This window comes from Blennius ocellaris (genome assembly GCF_963422515.1).
Source record: "Blennius ocellaris genome assembly, chromosome: 8".
NCBI classification, from domain to species: domain Eukaryota; kingdom Metazoa; phylum Chordata; class Actinopteri; order Blenniiformes; family Blenniidae; genus Blennius; species Blennius ocellaris.
The window spans coordinates 26,513,661-26,527,127 of NC_137657.1; the positions used below are offsets into that span (position 1 = coordinate 26,513,661).

Below are 13,467 nucleotides of genomic sequence, written 5' to 3' on the forward strand. Positions count from 1 at the left end.
ATTTAAGCGTGCGACACTTTTACATTATCACAACCAGCCACGGAGCTGACGGAGAGGGGGGACCTGAAGGTCGCACACTTTTAAATGCTCACCTGCGATGTCGCCACGTCGTCCACGCACGACGTTAATCCCGAACTCGTCTTCAGCGCTTACTTGGTTTTATGGAAGCTCATTACATCCTGATAGAGGAGTGCCGCCGCCGCCGCATCGACTCATTTGATTTTTACTCATGTGAATATGAGTATGAAGCTCCAGCGCCAGTCCTCCAGAATATCAATTGACTTTTAAACGCTCTTTCTCTCTCTACTTGTTAAAATATCTGTGTTGAAAAGTTTCCCCTGCTCGCCCGCCATCGGCTTTTTACTAATTGCCGTTTCTTGATGAAAAACCCACATAAGTCAGCCTTCTGTTTTCATCTTCTTACCAAGGATGTATATGCGAAGCTGGTTTATCTGTGGTTGCCCACTCCTTTCCCTCTCGGCATTGCTATTTGATTTATGATCAGTCAATATTCCTCAGGACAACTTGTCTCAGCGACGGCAGCGGAACCTGTCAGTTGCACACATTTGCAGACAAGCCACACTATCAAACTGGACATAAATAGACTCCAGAGGAGCACTTTAGTCAAGCTTGAAATAATAAAATGTCAACTCTTTCCCGCCGTGTGAATTTATTCTAATTATTAGTAAGCACACTTCATCGCTTTACATGGCAACTCCTGTATTGAACATATTACCAGTCATTTAGTTTATCTTGTGAGAGAACTTTTTCTGTTTTCGTACATAAACAAGCCGTTGCTCTTGTTTGAGTTCCACAGTGGAGCTATTACAAGACTGATGCAAAACTTGAAGACCGTCTCCATGTTCAGCTTTCACAGAAGTAAAAGTTGTTGTATTTCAGATGCTAAATGAGTGAATTTGCCTTAAAAGATTACCGATGAGTAGTGATATTTGATTCTGTATAATTACTACACTACATCAAGCGAACAGCACGTGCATCATATGCACAGTAGCAGGGGAACATAAATACAACCAAATATTTCAAAAAGACATTAGTGTTTCACAGGAAGAAAAAGTAGACATTAGACGTATTGCAAATTTCTCAGCAGTAGTATGATCAACGTGTGCAGTACAGACTGAAGTGCGATGGATTAATGCTCCGTAAATGCAAAAGTACAGAAATTCAACACGAAAGAAAAGAACAATCAAATCCTATTGGGTTCACATGCTTGCATTTATTCTAAATTATATTATCAAGTTAATTGACAACATCATCCCGTGTTCACCAGAAGAAACGATTCATCATCATCATCAAAGATGATTTTACAGAGAGAAAGAAATTAACAATAAGCCCACAGACCCCCCCCCCTCCCCCCCACAGAAAAACTTGGAAGTGTTTTAATTTATAATATTGGCAGTGGAAGTGTTTCAGCTCAACACTCAGTCGTCACCAGATCTGTGAAAAAAAAAAAAAAAAGAGTTTTAAGAAGCATTTGAATGTAATAGTTAGACTAAATGAACTTGTACAGCATTTCTCTTGCATGGGCTTTGGATCTGGTTGCGTTCCAGATTGGATTAATGCACATCGAGTTGTTTACACTGATTACATGAGACGTTTCTTTGCATCTATCAATACTACCGCCACTTGTGAGGCATTTGGGAGACATCTGTAAAATGTTGTGATGGAACAAAATCATCTTGGGGTAAGACCCACGCTCTAAATGGCACTAGGATGCATCCTCTCATTAAACTGTGAATGGCTGGATGAAATTAATAACTCGAGACTTCCCACTACTATTTCCAGATTGGGTTGACATTTTTTTTTATGCACTTTTTCTCTCAATTATTTTCAGCTTTTTTTTTTTACTCCAGGTTCATTTTAAAGTTTCAACTCACCGCAGGGTCGAAAGCTTTCTGCTTTAGTTTTTGTCTGGTTTCCCGTCCTGGTGTCGGCACGGAACCACACATGCTCGTTAAAGCAATGAAATGCTCTTTTTTATTTATTTTTTTTCCAACCCTCCAGTGTCTGGTCATCCTTTGCTCTTAAGCTCACCGCAGTGAGCTCCTAATAGGTTGCTGCCTGCACAACATTTCAGCCGAGGCACGTTACACTTTTCTTTGCAGTTTCTCGGTTCTTTTCAAATGCAGCGTGCTTACTGCAAGTCTGGCCACATGTAGTCTGTCTGCTGTGCGGTGCTCTTTGTTTATCTGCCGCCTTTTTTCATTTTGGAGCCTTTTTTGTTGCCGTTTGCTCTCCGGCCAGCCGCTGCCCCACCGACTCCAGGCGCGATGGGAGTAAATAACTCAAAATGCTCTTGATCTGGCCTATCGGGAGCTGATTGTTACACATTATCAGAGGCATTTTTGAAGGGTGCAAGTACTGCCCTGTAATTTCCATATTAAATGGGTTTGAGTGAATTGAGCAGCTTGTACCGAGGCCTGTTTACACGACATTTCAAGTTAAAACGCATCGTTTCACCCTTTATTGTTTCAGGAAAGTCTTGCGTTGAAATAGCGTCGTTTCTAAAACGACGTCCGATTCTACGGATGAGGCAGGAACACTGCAAATGATGCAGTTTTCATGTTATGAAACCACACACTTGTGCACAGAGAACAACATGCGATAGACATTAACAATGGCGGGTGCATGGATTTCGTATGGACAGATGACGGTGTTGGATTGCTATTAAGAGTGACTGTCGACTATAAAACTAGCAAGTCCCAGGAGAATACGGACTGGGAGTCATGACACTGTTGAGACAAACGTTGTTATTGTCCATCTACTCGCTCTTATGCAGAGGAACATTATATTACAGTTGTGGTGCACTTAAACAGGCTTAAGTCTTTATTTTCACACGTTTTCATCAAAGAAACACCTGAAACACAAATTTCTGATATTAATAATACATTTTAATCCGTCTTGCTCTCCCTCTTGTCTCCTTCCCTCCAGGTAATCCTGTCATGCAGTTCCAGGAGCTCGGCCAGCACTGGAGCTGACATTGTCAGCGTGGCCAGACGAGTCTACGGTACAACAACCTCCTCGCTACCAGACCTTCACCTCTCCCTGCCCTCCTCTCTCTGCATCCGCTGATCTTACCCCAGGGGAGGGCTGTTCTTTTCTTCCTCGGCTGCTGAGTCCAATCCTGGAAAAAGGGCCTGCCGCTCGCCTCCCCTCCCGAGCCCGTTATCTGCATTCTGCTCCGAGGCAACCCCAGCGACTTTCACGTCAGCGCCGGAGAGACTTTACACCCTAGTTGTGCATCCCGGGAGCCTCAGCCATAGCCTCCCTCACACGCTCGCTGGCCAAGCGCAAGCACGCGGCGAGGGGGTGCTGTTCACTGGGACGGACACGGCGTCCACCGCCATCATGTCCAGCCGACGCAAGGCTTCCACTCCCTGCATGATCCGGCCAGAGCAGACCATGGTGGAGCTGGACGATGACGACGCAGAGGAGACGCAGCGGATGGAGGTACACTGGCGGCGTGTCAACAAAAAAAAAAAATTATCTCTTTACAAAATGGCGTGCCTGGTGGTAAAGTGTTCACAAATCCAAACAGGAGCAATTTGTAGCAGTCGGGATTGATAATAGCTTTTGATTGCACTATTAACAGAAAGGTTTCTAACTTCTGATTTTTGTTATTTTTGCACAAAAATGTCATTATCATTCTCATCTTGTCCTCAGGAAAAAGAAAGAAAAAAAAAAGACTTGGCTTGATTTTTAGTCTGAATGCTGCTCAGTGGGCATATACCGCGTTTGAACTCGTAGATCTTGTGGATGATTCAAGTCGTGTTTTGATGTCTGCAGGCTGTTTATAATGTCTTTCTGCTCATCCTTTGCCAGACAACAACAGAAAACCACGTTCAGACGGGACCTATGGATACCGATCTGCCAACACAGCCAGAGCCAGCTATGGACTTGGATCTAACAGCCAAGGCCACGGACCTCCCCGCAGCTCCCGACAAACCAGCAGCAGAGCCTCCGGACCCGTCCAAGTCCCAGCGCAGACAGCAGGGGGGCTACGAGTGCAAATACTGCCCCTTCTCCACGCAGAATCTCAACACCTTTAAAGAACACGTAGACGCCAACCACCCAAACGTCATCCTCAACCCCCTGTACCTGTGCGCCGTCTGCAACTTCAACACCAAGAAGTTCGACACCCTGACGGAGCACAACGAGCGGTGTCACCCGGGGGAGAGCAATTTCAAGTTCAAGCGCATCAAGATGAACAGCCAGACAATCCTGGAACAGACAATAGAAGGCTGCGGCAACAGCGCGGTCATTTACAACACGTCCGCCGCCGCGTCGGGGAAAGCCGAGGAGCTGGGCTCTCTGCCGCCGAGCAAGCCCACAGCGGTCAAGATGGGAAAACCCAAAGTGTCGTCGTCGGACATCAAACGGACTGAGTGTCAGTTGGGTAAACTGGCCCCCGATCTCTCCAAGAAGCCCATCACGGCGCTCAACGTGAACGGGACGGTCATCATCCCCGAGGCGACTCTCCTCAAAGCCGACGGCCTTTCTCACATCATGCCTTCCCTACAGCGGCCTCTAAACTACACCCAGGTGAGGAGCACCGCATGAGATACTGTCAGCTGCAAGCTTAGGCTCCGTTCACACCACTGTGTCGAAAGTGAAAGTGAAAACGCAGAACTCTCGTGGCATTATTTGGCTTCCAAGGTGGAACTTCTCCCAAAAAAATGCTACGACTCTGTCGTTAAAAAAAAGATGAGTAAACGAGGGAAAATGCAACTTTTTTTTTTGAAAACTCTGCTACTGGACAGTTGGACAGATGGACAATAACGGTAATGGCGGCCTCCAGAGTGTCGTGACTCCCAGTCCACATTCTCCTAGCTTTAAAATTAAACGTCAACCAGAATAGCAATCCGACTTGGTTGCCTGTCCTAATGAATATCCGTATATTAGCCATCGTTAATGTTTATGAAGTATTGTTCTCCATGCGCGTGTGTATGGTTTCATTTCAAAAAAACAAAGGGCGCCAACCTAAGACCTGGCATGCTAACGACAAATCTTTCAGATTTTCTGCCGTTTCCATGTAAACAGACATCGTTTTCCAAACATTGACGTGTAAACACAAACCGTTTATAAAACGAAAATGCAAAAGCAAAGCATTTTCATTTGAAATGTTGTCGTGCAAACATGACCATTGGGGCTTACGCTACATAAACAGTGGATTTAGCCAGGAAAGGTGTTAGGAGGCTTCCTAAAGGAGTTAGGAAAAAGCGATCTCGTCGTTTTGACAATCCGGCCACGCTTCCGCTAGGTGATGTAATAATAACCCGCCGCTGGAGCAGATTAGTGACGTCTGCCGTGGTAAAAATAATTTTTAAAAAAATTCCCCAAAAATGGACTACAAAGAGTGCATTTATAATGCTTTCCCCTGTGCCTCTAACCACTGATATGATCTCTAATAATCACAAGGTTTGAATTGAAATTAAGGCTACGAGGACCTAAAACGGCTGCCGGGTGATTAAATAACCAAGCAGACTGAGAAGAGGCTGCACAGAAACTTTACTGTGTTCGTTTTACAACAGCCGCAAAACATTCATTGTTGGGATCTGGGTTTTAGATTTATTTAAAATTGTTCAAGGCGGATTATTGCGTTGGTAACTTAACATGATCTGCATTGAATCATCATGAGTTTCCCTGAACGTTCGGATGAGCGGGTCCCTTTGAATGTTGTCGCCGCAAGGAATTGTGGGGCAGCATGATCTGGTCTCCTTTGGTAAAGGAAGCATCAGTGTTTCCTTGGCTGAAGGAGGTTATAAAGGAAACATCAGTGTTTCCTAGGCTAAAGGAGGTTATAAAGGAAACATCACTGTTTCCTCGGCTAAAGGAGGTTACAAAGGAAGCATTGAGCCTCCTTTCCTCAGCTTATTGGGAATTCTATCGTTCCTTATCATGGCCGCCACTTTGGGGGTTAAGAAAAAGTGGATAGGAAAGGCGATAGGAGTGACTATTGGGACGTACCCGTAGATTTGTAATTTGTATGTCCACAGCCGTGAGTTTTCCTATTCAGGAGCACAGCTTGGCTTGACTTCCTGTCTCACCAACTTCCTCTGTGGAAGAAATGACAGAAGATGGATAACAACACTGCTGCCTAGTGGCTATTGCAGGAGAAACATTTTAATAGCACTTTCCTGAATGTAGTACTGTTGGACGTTGGACCAACACAGATTATGATAAAGATGCAAATCCCACTGTACTAATTGCACAAAAAATATCCACAATACAACATTTCTTTGAATTTTGATAAGTTGTTTTATATTACATTGCCTTGAAATTGCATTATAGTGAACGGTAACCCTGTTCTGTCATTGATCAATATTAAAGAGGAATGTTAGATTAGAGCAGGGTGTGAGACTCTTTGTCCCGTATGAATGTATGGGTCACCATGCATCAATAAGACTTAATAAAATAGAAAGAAGGTGATTTCTCAAGATATCAAATTGCCACTTTGAATTCATTTTTTTATTTTTTTTATTTTTTAAACAAAGCCTGACAAAGATTTTGTTTGGTTATTATTTCTAGTTGGATCCCAACACCGTTTCCTCGAAAGCAATTTATATCCAATTAAAAGTTCCAATGCCGGTTTGGTGTTTTCAAACTAATTGCCTCCAACTCGGTAAAGTTCTATCTGACGAGTCGGGCCAGGTAACCATGATACCATTTATTTTTTTCCTTTGTCTTTTACTGACAAAAGGCTGAATCGATGGCTGTAAAAAGGTTCCAGGAATGAGATAATCATGATTCGATATTTAGCTTTCCTGGAATTTGTGGGGGGTTTTTTCTCACAAAGAGTTGCATATTATTAATTCATAAGGCAGATTTTTTTGTGGTCTCGTTACTGATTGGGGTTTTTTTTGTTTTCCGTTGTGTTCTTCGCAGGTGCCGAAGATCGCAGTGCCCCTCAACACCACCAAATACAACCCCTCCCTGGACGACAACCTGACGCTCATCTCCTCCTTCAACAAGTTCCCCTACCCGACGCAGGCGGAGCTGTCCTGGCTCACCGCCGCCTCCAAACACCCGGAGGAGCAAATCAAAGTGTGGTTCACCACACAGCGGCTCAAGCAGGGCATCAGCTGGTCACCCGAGGAGGTGCGTCACTCCCACTTCGGGCGTTCGCTTCCGTTCACGTTCGGCCCGATGCACTGGCGCTGGTATTTCGCCACCGTTCGGCGTCTTAAATTGGGCGATAATCTCCACACAAAACATAATGACGGCAATAAAAAAACGTATTTCTATCGGCATAAAAGCAAATCGGCTTTTTTTTATGAAACATCTGCTCGGGTTTTACCACCTAAACATATTTTACTTTCAATTACCAGACAGCTATAATAGATAGTGACGAGCATACTACTAAAAAGACGGGGAGAGGCATCGGTGACATGTTTTTTTTTTTTTTTTTTTACGTATTCATTTCACACAGAACAACAAATGTACACAATCTCAAGTCCATGTCTGTTAGCAACACATTTAAAGATCCATATCTTTAACTCGGTACAGTATACCTTTGAAACTGAAACCAAAGAAATACAGCAAGTATAAGAAAATATATACATATAGACATTCCTTCAAATGCACCGAAATGTTTCTGAAAAAAAAGGAATAACGGGTAATAAGTTATTACCTTCACTTGTTTCCATCTTGTTTCAAATGTTTGTAGTTTCACTGTTGTTTTTTCCATAACAACCCTGTTTTACATGCTCTCTCTCTCTCTCTCCCTCCCTCATGATGTCAGGTTAAATTTGAGGCGTCAGCCAAGATGTTGTTGTCACTTTGCTTGCTATTTAAAGCCGGACCCCCAAGTATCTACTGCAGGTGTCAAACGAGGCCTGTGGGCCTAAACTGGCCTGCAAGTGGCCACAAAACCATCAAACATGGTGAACATATCAAAGAGACTATAGATACTTTCTTAAAGCAAATTTAATTAAGAACAGTGAACTCGCAGTACAATTTCCTCAGTTTTACGTCTTTCCTTTTGCTCACATTATCAAAGAAAACTCTTTACTATTGGGCAATCTCAGAATATATGAGTAAAGCCACCTGCTTTAACCACAATTTCGAGGTTATAAACATGACGAGCATCCGTTCCTTCTGTGACAGGTGGAAGAAGCCAGGAAGAAAATGTTCAACGGTACAATCTCCTCCGTGCCTCAGACGTTCACCGTGGTCACACCTCAGCTGAACTCCAAGTCGTCCGCCAACCAGCCGCCGCACACCCCGGCCTCCAAGCCCCCCGTCCTCCAGTCCCTCCCCTGTCAGCTCCTGGGCCAGACCAGCCTGGTGCTGACGCCGGTGGCCAACGGCTCCACCGTCACGTGTGCCCCGCTGGCGCTCACGGTGACGAGCCAGGTACGAAGGCCTCGGGCACGGGAGGTGTGCTAACGTGCTAGCGCACTCGTTTTTCTTTTTCTTTTTCTTGGCCGCGTGATCTGAGCTGTGCCTCCATGCAGGTGGCCCAGTCTCTGAAGCGACCCCTGCCCTCTCCCGCCATCGCCACGGAGAGTAAACGACCCTCCATCATCCAGACCATCTCTGCGCCCGCGGCCCCCTCCAAGCTGGCATCACCCAAAGTGCTGAATTTCACAATGGACCCCAACAAAACGGCCGAGCAGCTGATGGTTCTGAGGTCCAGCTACACACAGTGTCCTTTCCCCGAGGAAGATGAGGTAAGATTAAGTGAGTGAAAGGATTTTTTTTTTTTTTTTTTTTGGGTGACACAGTTGACGGAAAACACGGTTTGTTTGTTTTTTTGTGTTCTAATTCAATGTTGAAGCCTTTGCGTTTTCTGCAGCCACAGCTGTCTCTTGTCTGCATGTATTGCTCTGTGGCAGATCTACAGGCTGATTGAGACCACCGGCCTCTCCAGAGGCGAGATCAAGAAGTGGTTCAGTGAGCAGAGGCTCCTCAATCTCAAAGGTGCGTGAACGGTCGCACTCCACACGCGGGTCGAGGCGTCTTTGAATTGAGCGCATTTAACATTGGTCCAATCTCTTGTCTGCACTGTGTTGATTTTTTTTGGAATCCTGCGCTGCAGGTGTTCCTCCGCCGCCGGTGCTGGTGAAGGCCGAGGTAACGCCACCCCCGAAAGACGGCCCCGTGAAGAAAGCAGTGCCCACCCAGTTCCCCCTGCTGGAGCGAGTGAAGGGGAAGTCGTCGGAGCAGCTGAAGGCGCTGGAGGAGAGCTTCCAGAGGAGCAGCTCGCCGACGGAGGCAGAGCTCGGTAAATTTGTCAGATGTATATGACTCAGCTTTTGGGAGGGAAAGTGTCCAGGCTTGCGGTGCGTGTCATCAGATGATTAATATCGTGATAAAGATTGAAGAAAATGAACATTGAAATTTTGTCTGAGGCTATTGAGCCCCTGAACCACAACCTTGGGGGGGGCGGGGCTACGTGTTTTCCACATCTCCTTCCTGGTTCAAACAAATGGCGACTCATTCATCAGAGAGATGTGGAAAAAAAATCTATAACCACTGAAATGTTTCTTTTGACTGGAGGACTTTAATTCTCAGCTTTTGCGGGAAGAAAACACCCATCGTGTCGCTGCTATAGAGAGTCCAGCGTGTTGAAGTGCGTATGTACGAGTTAGTGACGTGAGAAAAGGCTGATCTGCTGCAGTGTGCAGCGTTTGATGAAACTTAACATCTGAGCAGATGAGGACAAAAGCGTGTCTGCGGCAATCAGGACAGGAAACGTCCCACGCAGGAGGTGTAATGTTAAAAATACTTCTGTGAAAATCCCCTCATAGGAGCACATGCAGCTGAAAACGTCACGTTTTATAATACCTGATAACAGGTGGTCGGTTCAGAAAACTTTATTTATCAGCAATTCATTTGTCGCTGCCCAGTGTTTATTCATGTATATAGTCGGTCACAGCATAAATAAATAATCAATCAATCTGTCAAGGAAACATATTTAAGCAGGGGGACAGAGAGAGATGTCTAGAACGTATACGACAGTCTGTCAAGACAATGCTGAGACCAAAATTTACAGGAATGAATCCAACAACACATGTGTGTTCATAGGATTTCACCACGAGAAAGAAGATGTTTATAAGATTTGTTTGTCAGTGAAGTTAATTTTCTCCTCATCATTCAGGATAATAAAACACTCAGATTTGAGTTTTGGATCAATGCAGTGGACTCTTCCTGCTGCAGATCGACGACTAATGACGCACAAACACAAAAGCCTCTGCTCGGGATTAAATGACGCCGTTTGAGATGCGGAGAAATAAAACGTGATTACACCTACTTTGAAACGACTTATTCAGAAGTGAAGTGTGAATAAACGAGTGCGGACCGGTCGGCCAATTTAAGCAGCGGTTTGCGTTCCTGCCGGGCTCCGTATCCTCGCTTTTAAAACCTGGGATGTTTAAATTGCTTGAAGAAATCCAGTAGTGTTTTCTTCTATTTATACTAGTTCAACAGCGGGCGGCTTAATTTTCTTTCCCCCTGCCGGAGCTGCGGCCCGTCTCCGGTGGGCGCCGCATGACAGGAATAGCTGAAATGTTTTTAATGAGCCCATTTCCAAGTTCCCCCCCCCCGGAGAGAGTCTCAATTCCCGGGTTTCCGCTGATCTTCTGGACCTTTTCCGCTGCAGACCAGCTGTCTCTGGAGACCCGGCTGTCCAAGACGGAGGTGGACTGCTGGTTTTCGGAGCGCCGGGCGCTGAGGGACAACATGGAGAGGGCGTTGCTCAGCATGACGTCAAAGAGCGCGGAGGACCGGCCGGCGGCGCTGCTCAACGGAAACTCCCACCCGCCGCCCGTCCTCTCCTCGTCCTCCTCCTCGTCCTCGCCCCCCGTGCTGGCCGCCGCCGCCTCCTCCTCCTCCCCGCCGCCGCCCCCCCGTCCGCCGACCCACTCCGCCTCGGCCTCTCCGCCCGTCCTCACGTCGTCCGGCTCCTCGTCGCCGCACCCGCCCGTGCTGACGGCCTCCGCCAGCCCCGCCCCCCTCGCCGGACGCTCGCTCACGCTGCTCAGAGAGGTAAGAGAAGCCGACGGACGCCCGTCTACTTGTTGTTTTGTTTGTTTTTTAAAACGATGCAGGGCGATTCGGCGAGGAGACCACTGGTCAGTCAGTGAATTTTAAAATGAAGCTTCCCGTGCAGACCCGTGGATTTTGGAGGGCTTTTTGTAGCCCAGCAAAGAAACAAACAAAAACACAATTTTAACTAAGTCGTAAAACATTTATCTGTCGCTGAAGCACACATAAAAGGAAACTTTAAAAAAAACACTGCAAGCAGGGGTCATCTTATAAAGAATAAAACTGCTTCCCCGATGTGACGCATTCGTCGGGGGTCTGCAGGGGTCTGCAACCCCGCGGCTCCGCTTTGTCTCTCTATTGGCTCACTAAACTCAAAGTCAATAAGCGCTTTTTCTTCAATGGCGAGCTTTCAAAAAGACTCTTCTCTTTCAGTGCAGAGTCGCTCCTAAAAAAAAAAAGCCGTAACTCTGCGGGCGCATCTTAATCTACCGCCGCTCTTTCGTTGGTAAAAAGTTCCTGACCTCTGCAGGACATCAGGTAAACATGTTTGTAAAAACTCTTCAATTTATGAGGTTCAGATCTTTGGAATTTTTTATTGGATCTTTTTTTTCCCGATCACATCTCACCAGCAGAGTTTCAGTTTCAGTTTTTCGGAGGTTTTTCTTTTCAAAATCTGTCATTTAACTCGAACGCGAAGGTTAGTGGCTGCTTTTCATTCTCCAGAATAAAGTATGAATGTGTGGTTCCTTGTTTGCGCTCGCCGCCGACGCAACTACCGTTTATTGATGATGCCAATAACAACATGTTACACCTGCGCCTCGGGTTATTTGTCGTTTGAAGCTGGGTAACGCCAACGGTGGCTCGCATTAAAACACCTTGACTTCTATTTCTTCTGCGCATAACGTAAAGTCACTGTTTGTGTATCTGATGACGGTTTGTAAAAGGTGCCGCAAATTATAAACCCTCCATGCAATAGCTAAAGCGCTGCTATTATTTATGTAGAAAACATGTTTTCTTAGGCTCATGAGTGTTTCAGAGTTTGTGGTTCTCAGCGTACATGATGCTTCGCTGCATATATATTTTATATAGTAGTCAAATATAACATACAAATGAAAATTATCAACGCCCCCATGTAATTAATATTTTTATTCCAAAAATTCCTAAGAGTTGTGAAACAGATCAATGTATTTTTAACACATTCTTTCCAAACAATCTAGTTTTCTCCTAGATGCTTACGTTATTTTTACTTCGCAAACAGAGACAAAAATTATTTCACAAAAACGACCAGGTTCTCAATTTTATTCCCCAAAAAAATTCCATCTGGTTACCACCACTTGGGAATTTTCTTTAATAAAAATGTAAATGTCATCGGGGGCCGGGGATATTAATTTTGACTTAAACTGTATATCAATTGCAGCAGTAATATTAATCCAGCAGCTGTGGGTAAAATACTGACTCAGGTCATTTTACCTCTGTGTATTTGGCCCATCGCTTCCAACTGAAGTACTTTACGTAAGTGTCTTGTATTACACACTTCCTCCTCTGTACGTTTGGTTTTAATGCTGGATTAATTTGCAGTCAAGTCTTTTCTTCTTAAAGGAGCTGCATATTTCTTGCACAACTGCTTATATGTCTGCTAAACGAATATGCAGTTAAGATTTGAAGTTTCCCTATTATACCTTCAGTAGATAGAAATGTATATTTAAGTTGTTTTGACACTTGGATAATATGTGGAGTCTTTGTAGATTTCGCCGACTGGATAAATCAAGTGGAGCTGAATCTTGAGCACGGTGACTCACACACACACATAACGACTTCTTCTTCCATTGTAGACGCGTCATTCAATTATTCCAGATGGTAAAAAGCCTCCAAGTAGCACGCTGCACAACACGCTGCAGGCTGTACCACTGCCCTCTTTGTTTGTACTATAAACCCAGCATGTCGTACAAACTTCACCTGGAGGTGCGCCTTAAAAACGCACTTCTATTTAAAGGTGTTGAAGGAAACTGCGACGTATAATGTCTGTTTCTGTCGCTGATTGATTGTGTGCGTGCGAGCGCCTTTTTGTTATTGGCTAATGTAAACCTTCGTGTTTTCGTAATTTAAACTGCAGGGAGGTGGGACATTTTCACTTTCCCTCTTTTGTGGCAAAATTATAATCAGAAATAAAATGACATGGGAGGACACTCCCTGCCGCCGCTTTCCAACAGCCTCTTACGTCTGTTGGATCATTGAGACTGATTGTTTAGCTTATGTTTGTTTATTTAAAGTAATAAGAGCATCTTTCAGCTGGTGTGATTCTATTGGTGCCGCGTTGGAAAGACAAATCTTCCTGTCTTCCCCGTCGGACACGTTAAGAATCCAGGTGGGTTCATGAGGGAAGGCGAAAGATAAACATGTACCTGTTTACTGGCAGAGCGGCGGGGGGGGTGAGGAGGAGGAAGAACAGGCTGAAGCTGC

The 13,467-nt window shown here is 45.2% G+C and overlaps 1 protein-coding gene across 2 annotated transcripts in view; it reads left to right on the top strand.

Moving 5' to 3' along the window:
* zhx2a (zinc fingers and homeoboxes 2a) overlaps positions 1–13,467 on the top strand; it is a 37,281-nt gene that overhangs the window by 17,366 nt on the left and 6,448 nt on the right. For both annotated transcript variants that reach the window (XM_080501188.1, XM_080501189.1), the window contains exons 2-9: positions 2,950–3,468; positions 3,841–4,560; positions 6,904–7,116; positions 8,125–8,373; positions 8,475–8,690; positions 8,856–8,940; positions 9,059–9,244; positions 10,622–11,007. In XM_080501188.1, coding sequence (XP_080357314.1) covers positions 3,367–3,468; positions 3,841–4,560; positions 6,904–7,116; positions 8,125–8,373; positions 8,475–8,690; positions 8,856–8,940; positions 9,059–9,244; positions 10,622–11,007 — 2,157 coding nt within the window. In that variant the 5' untranslated portion in view covers positions 2,950–3,366. The remainder of the gene's footprint in view (positions 1–2,949; positions 3,469–3,840; positions 4,561–6,903; positions 7,117–8,124; positions 8,374–8,474; positions 8,691–8,855; positions 8,941–9,058; positions 9,245–10,621; positions 11,008–13,467) is intronic.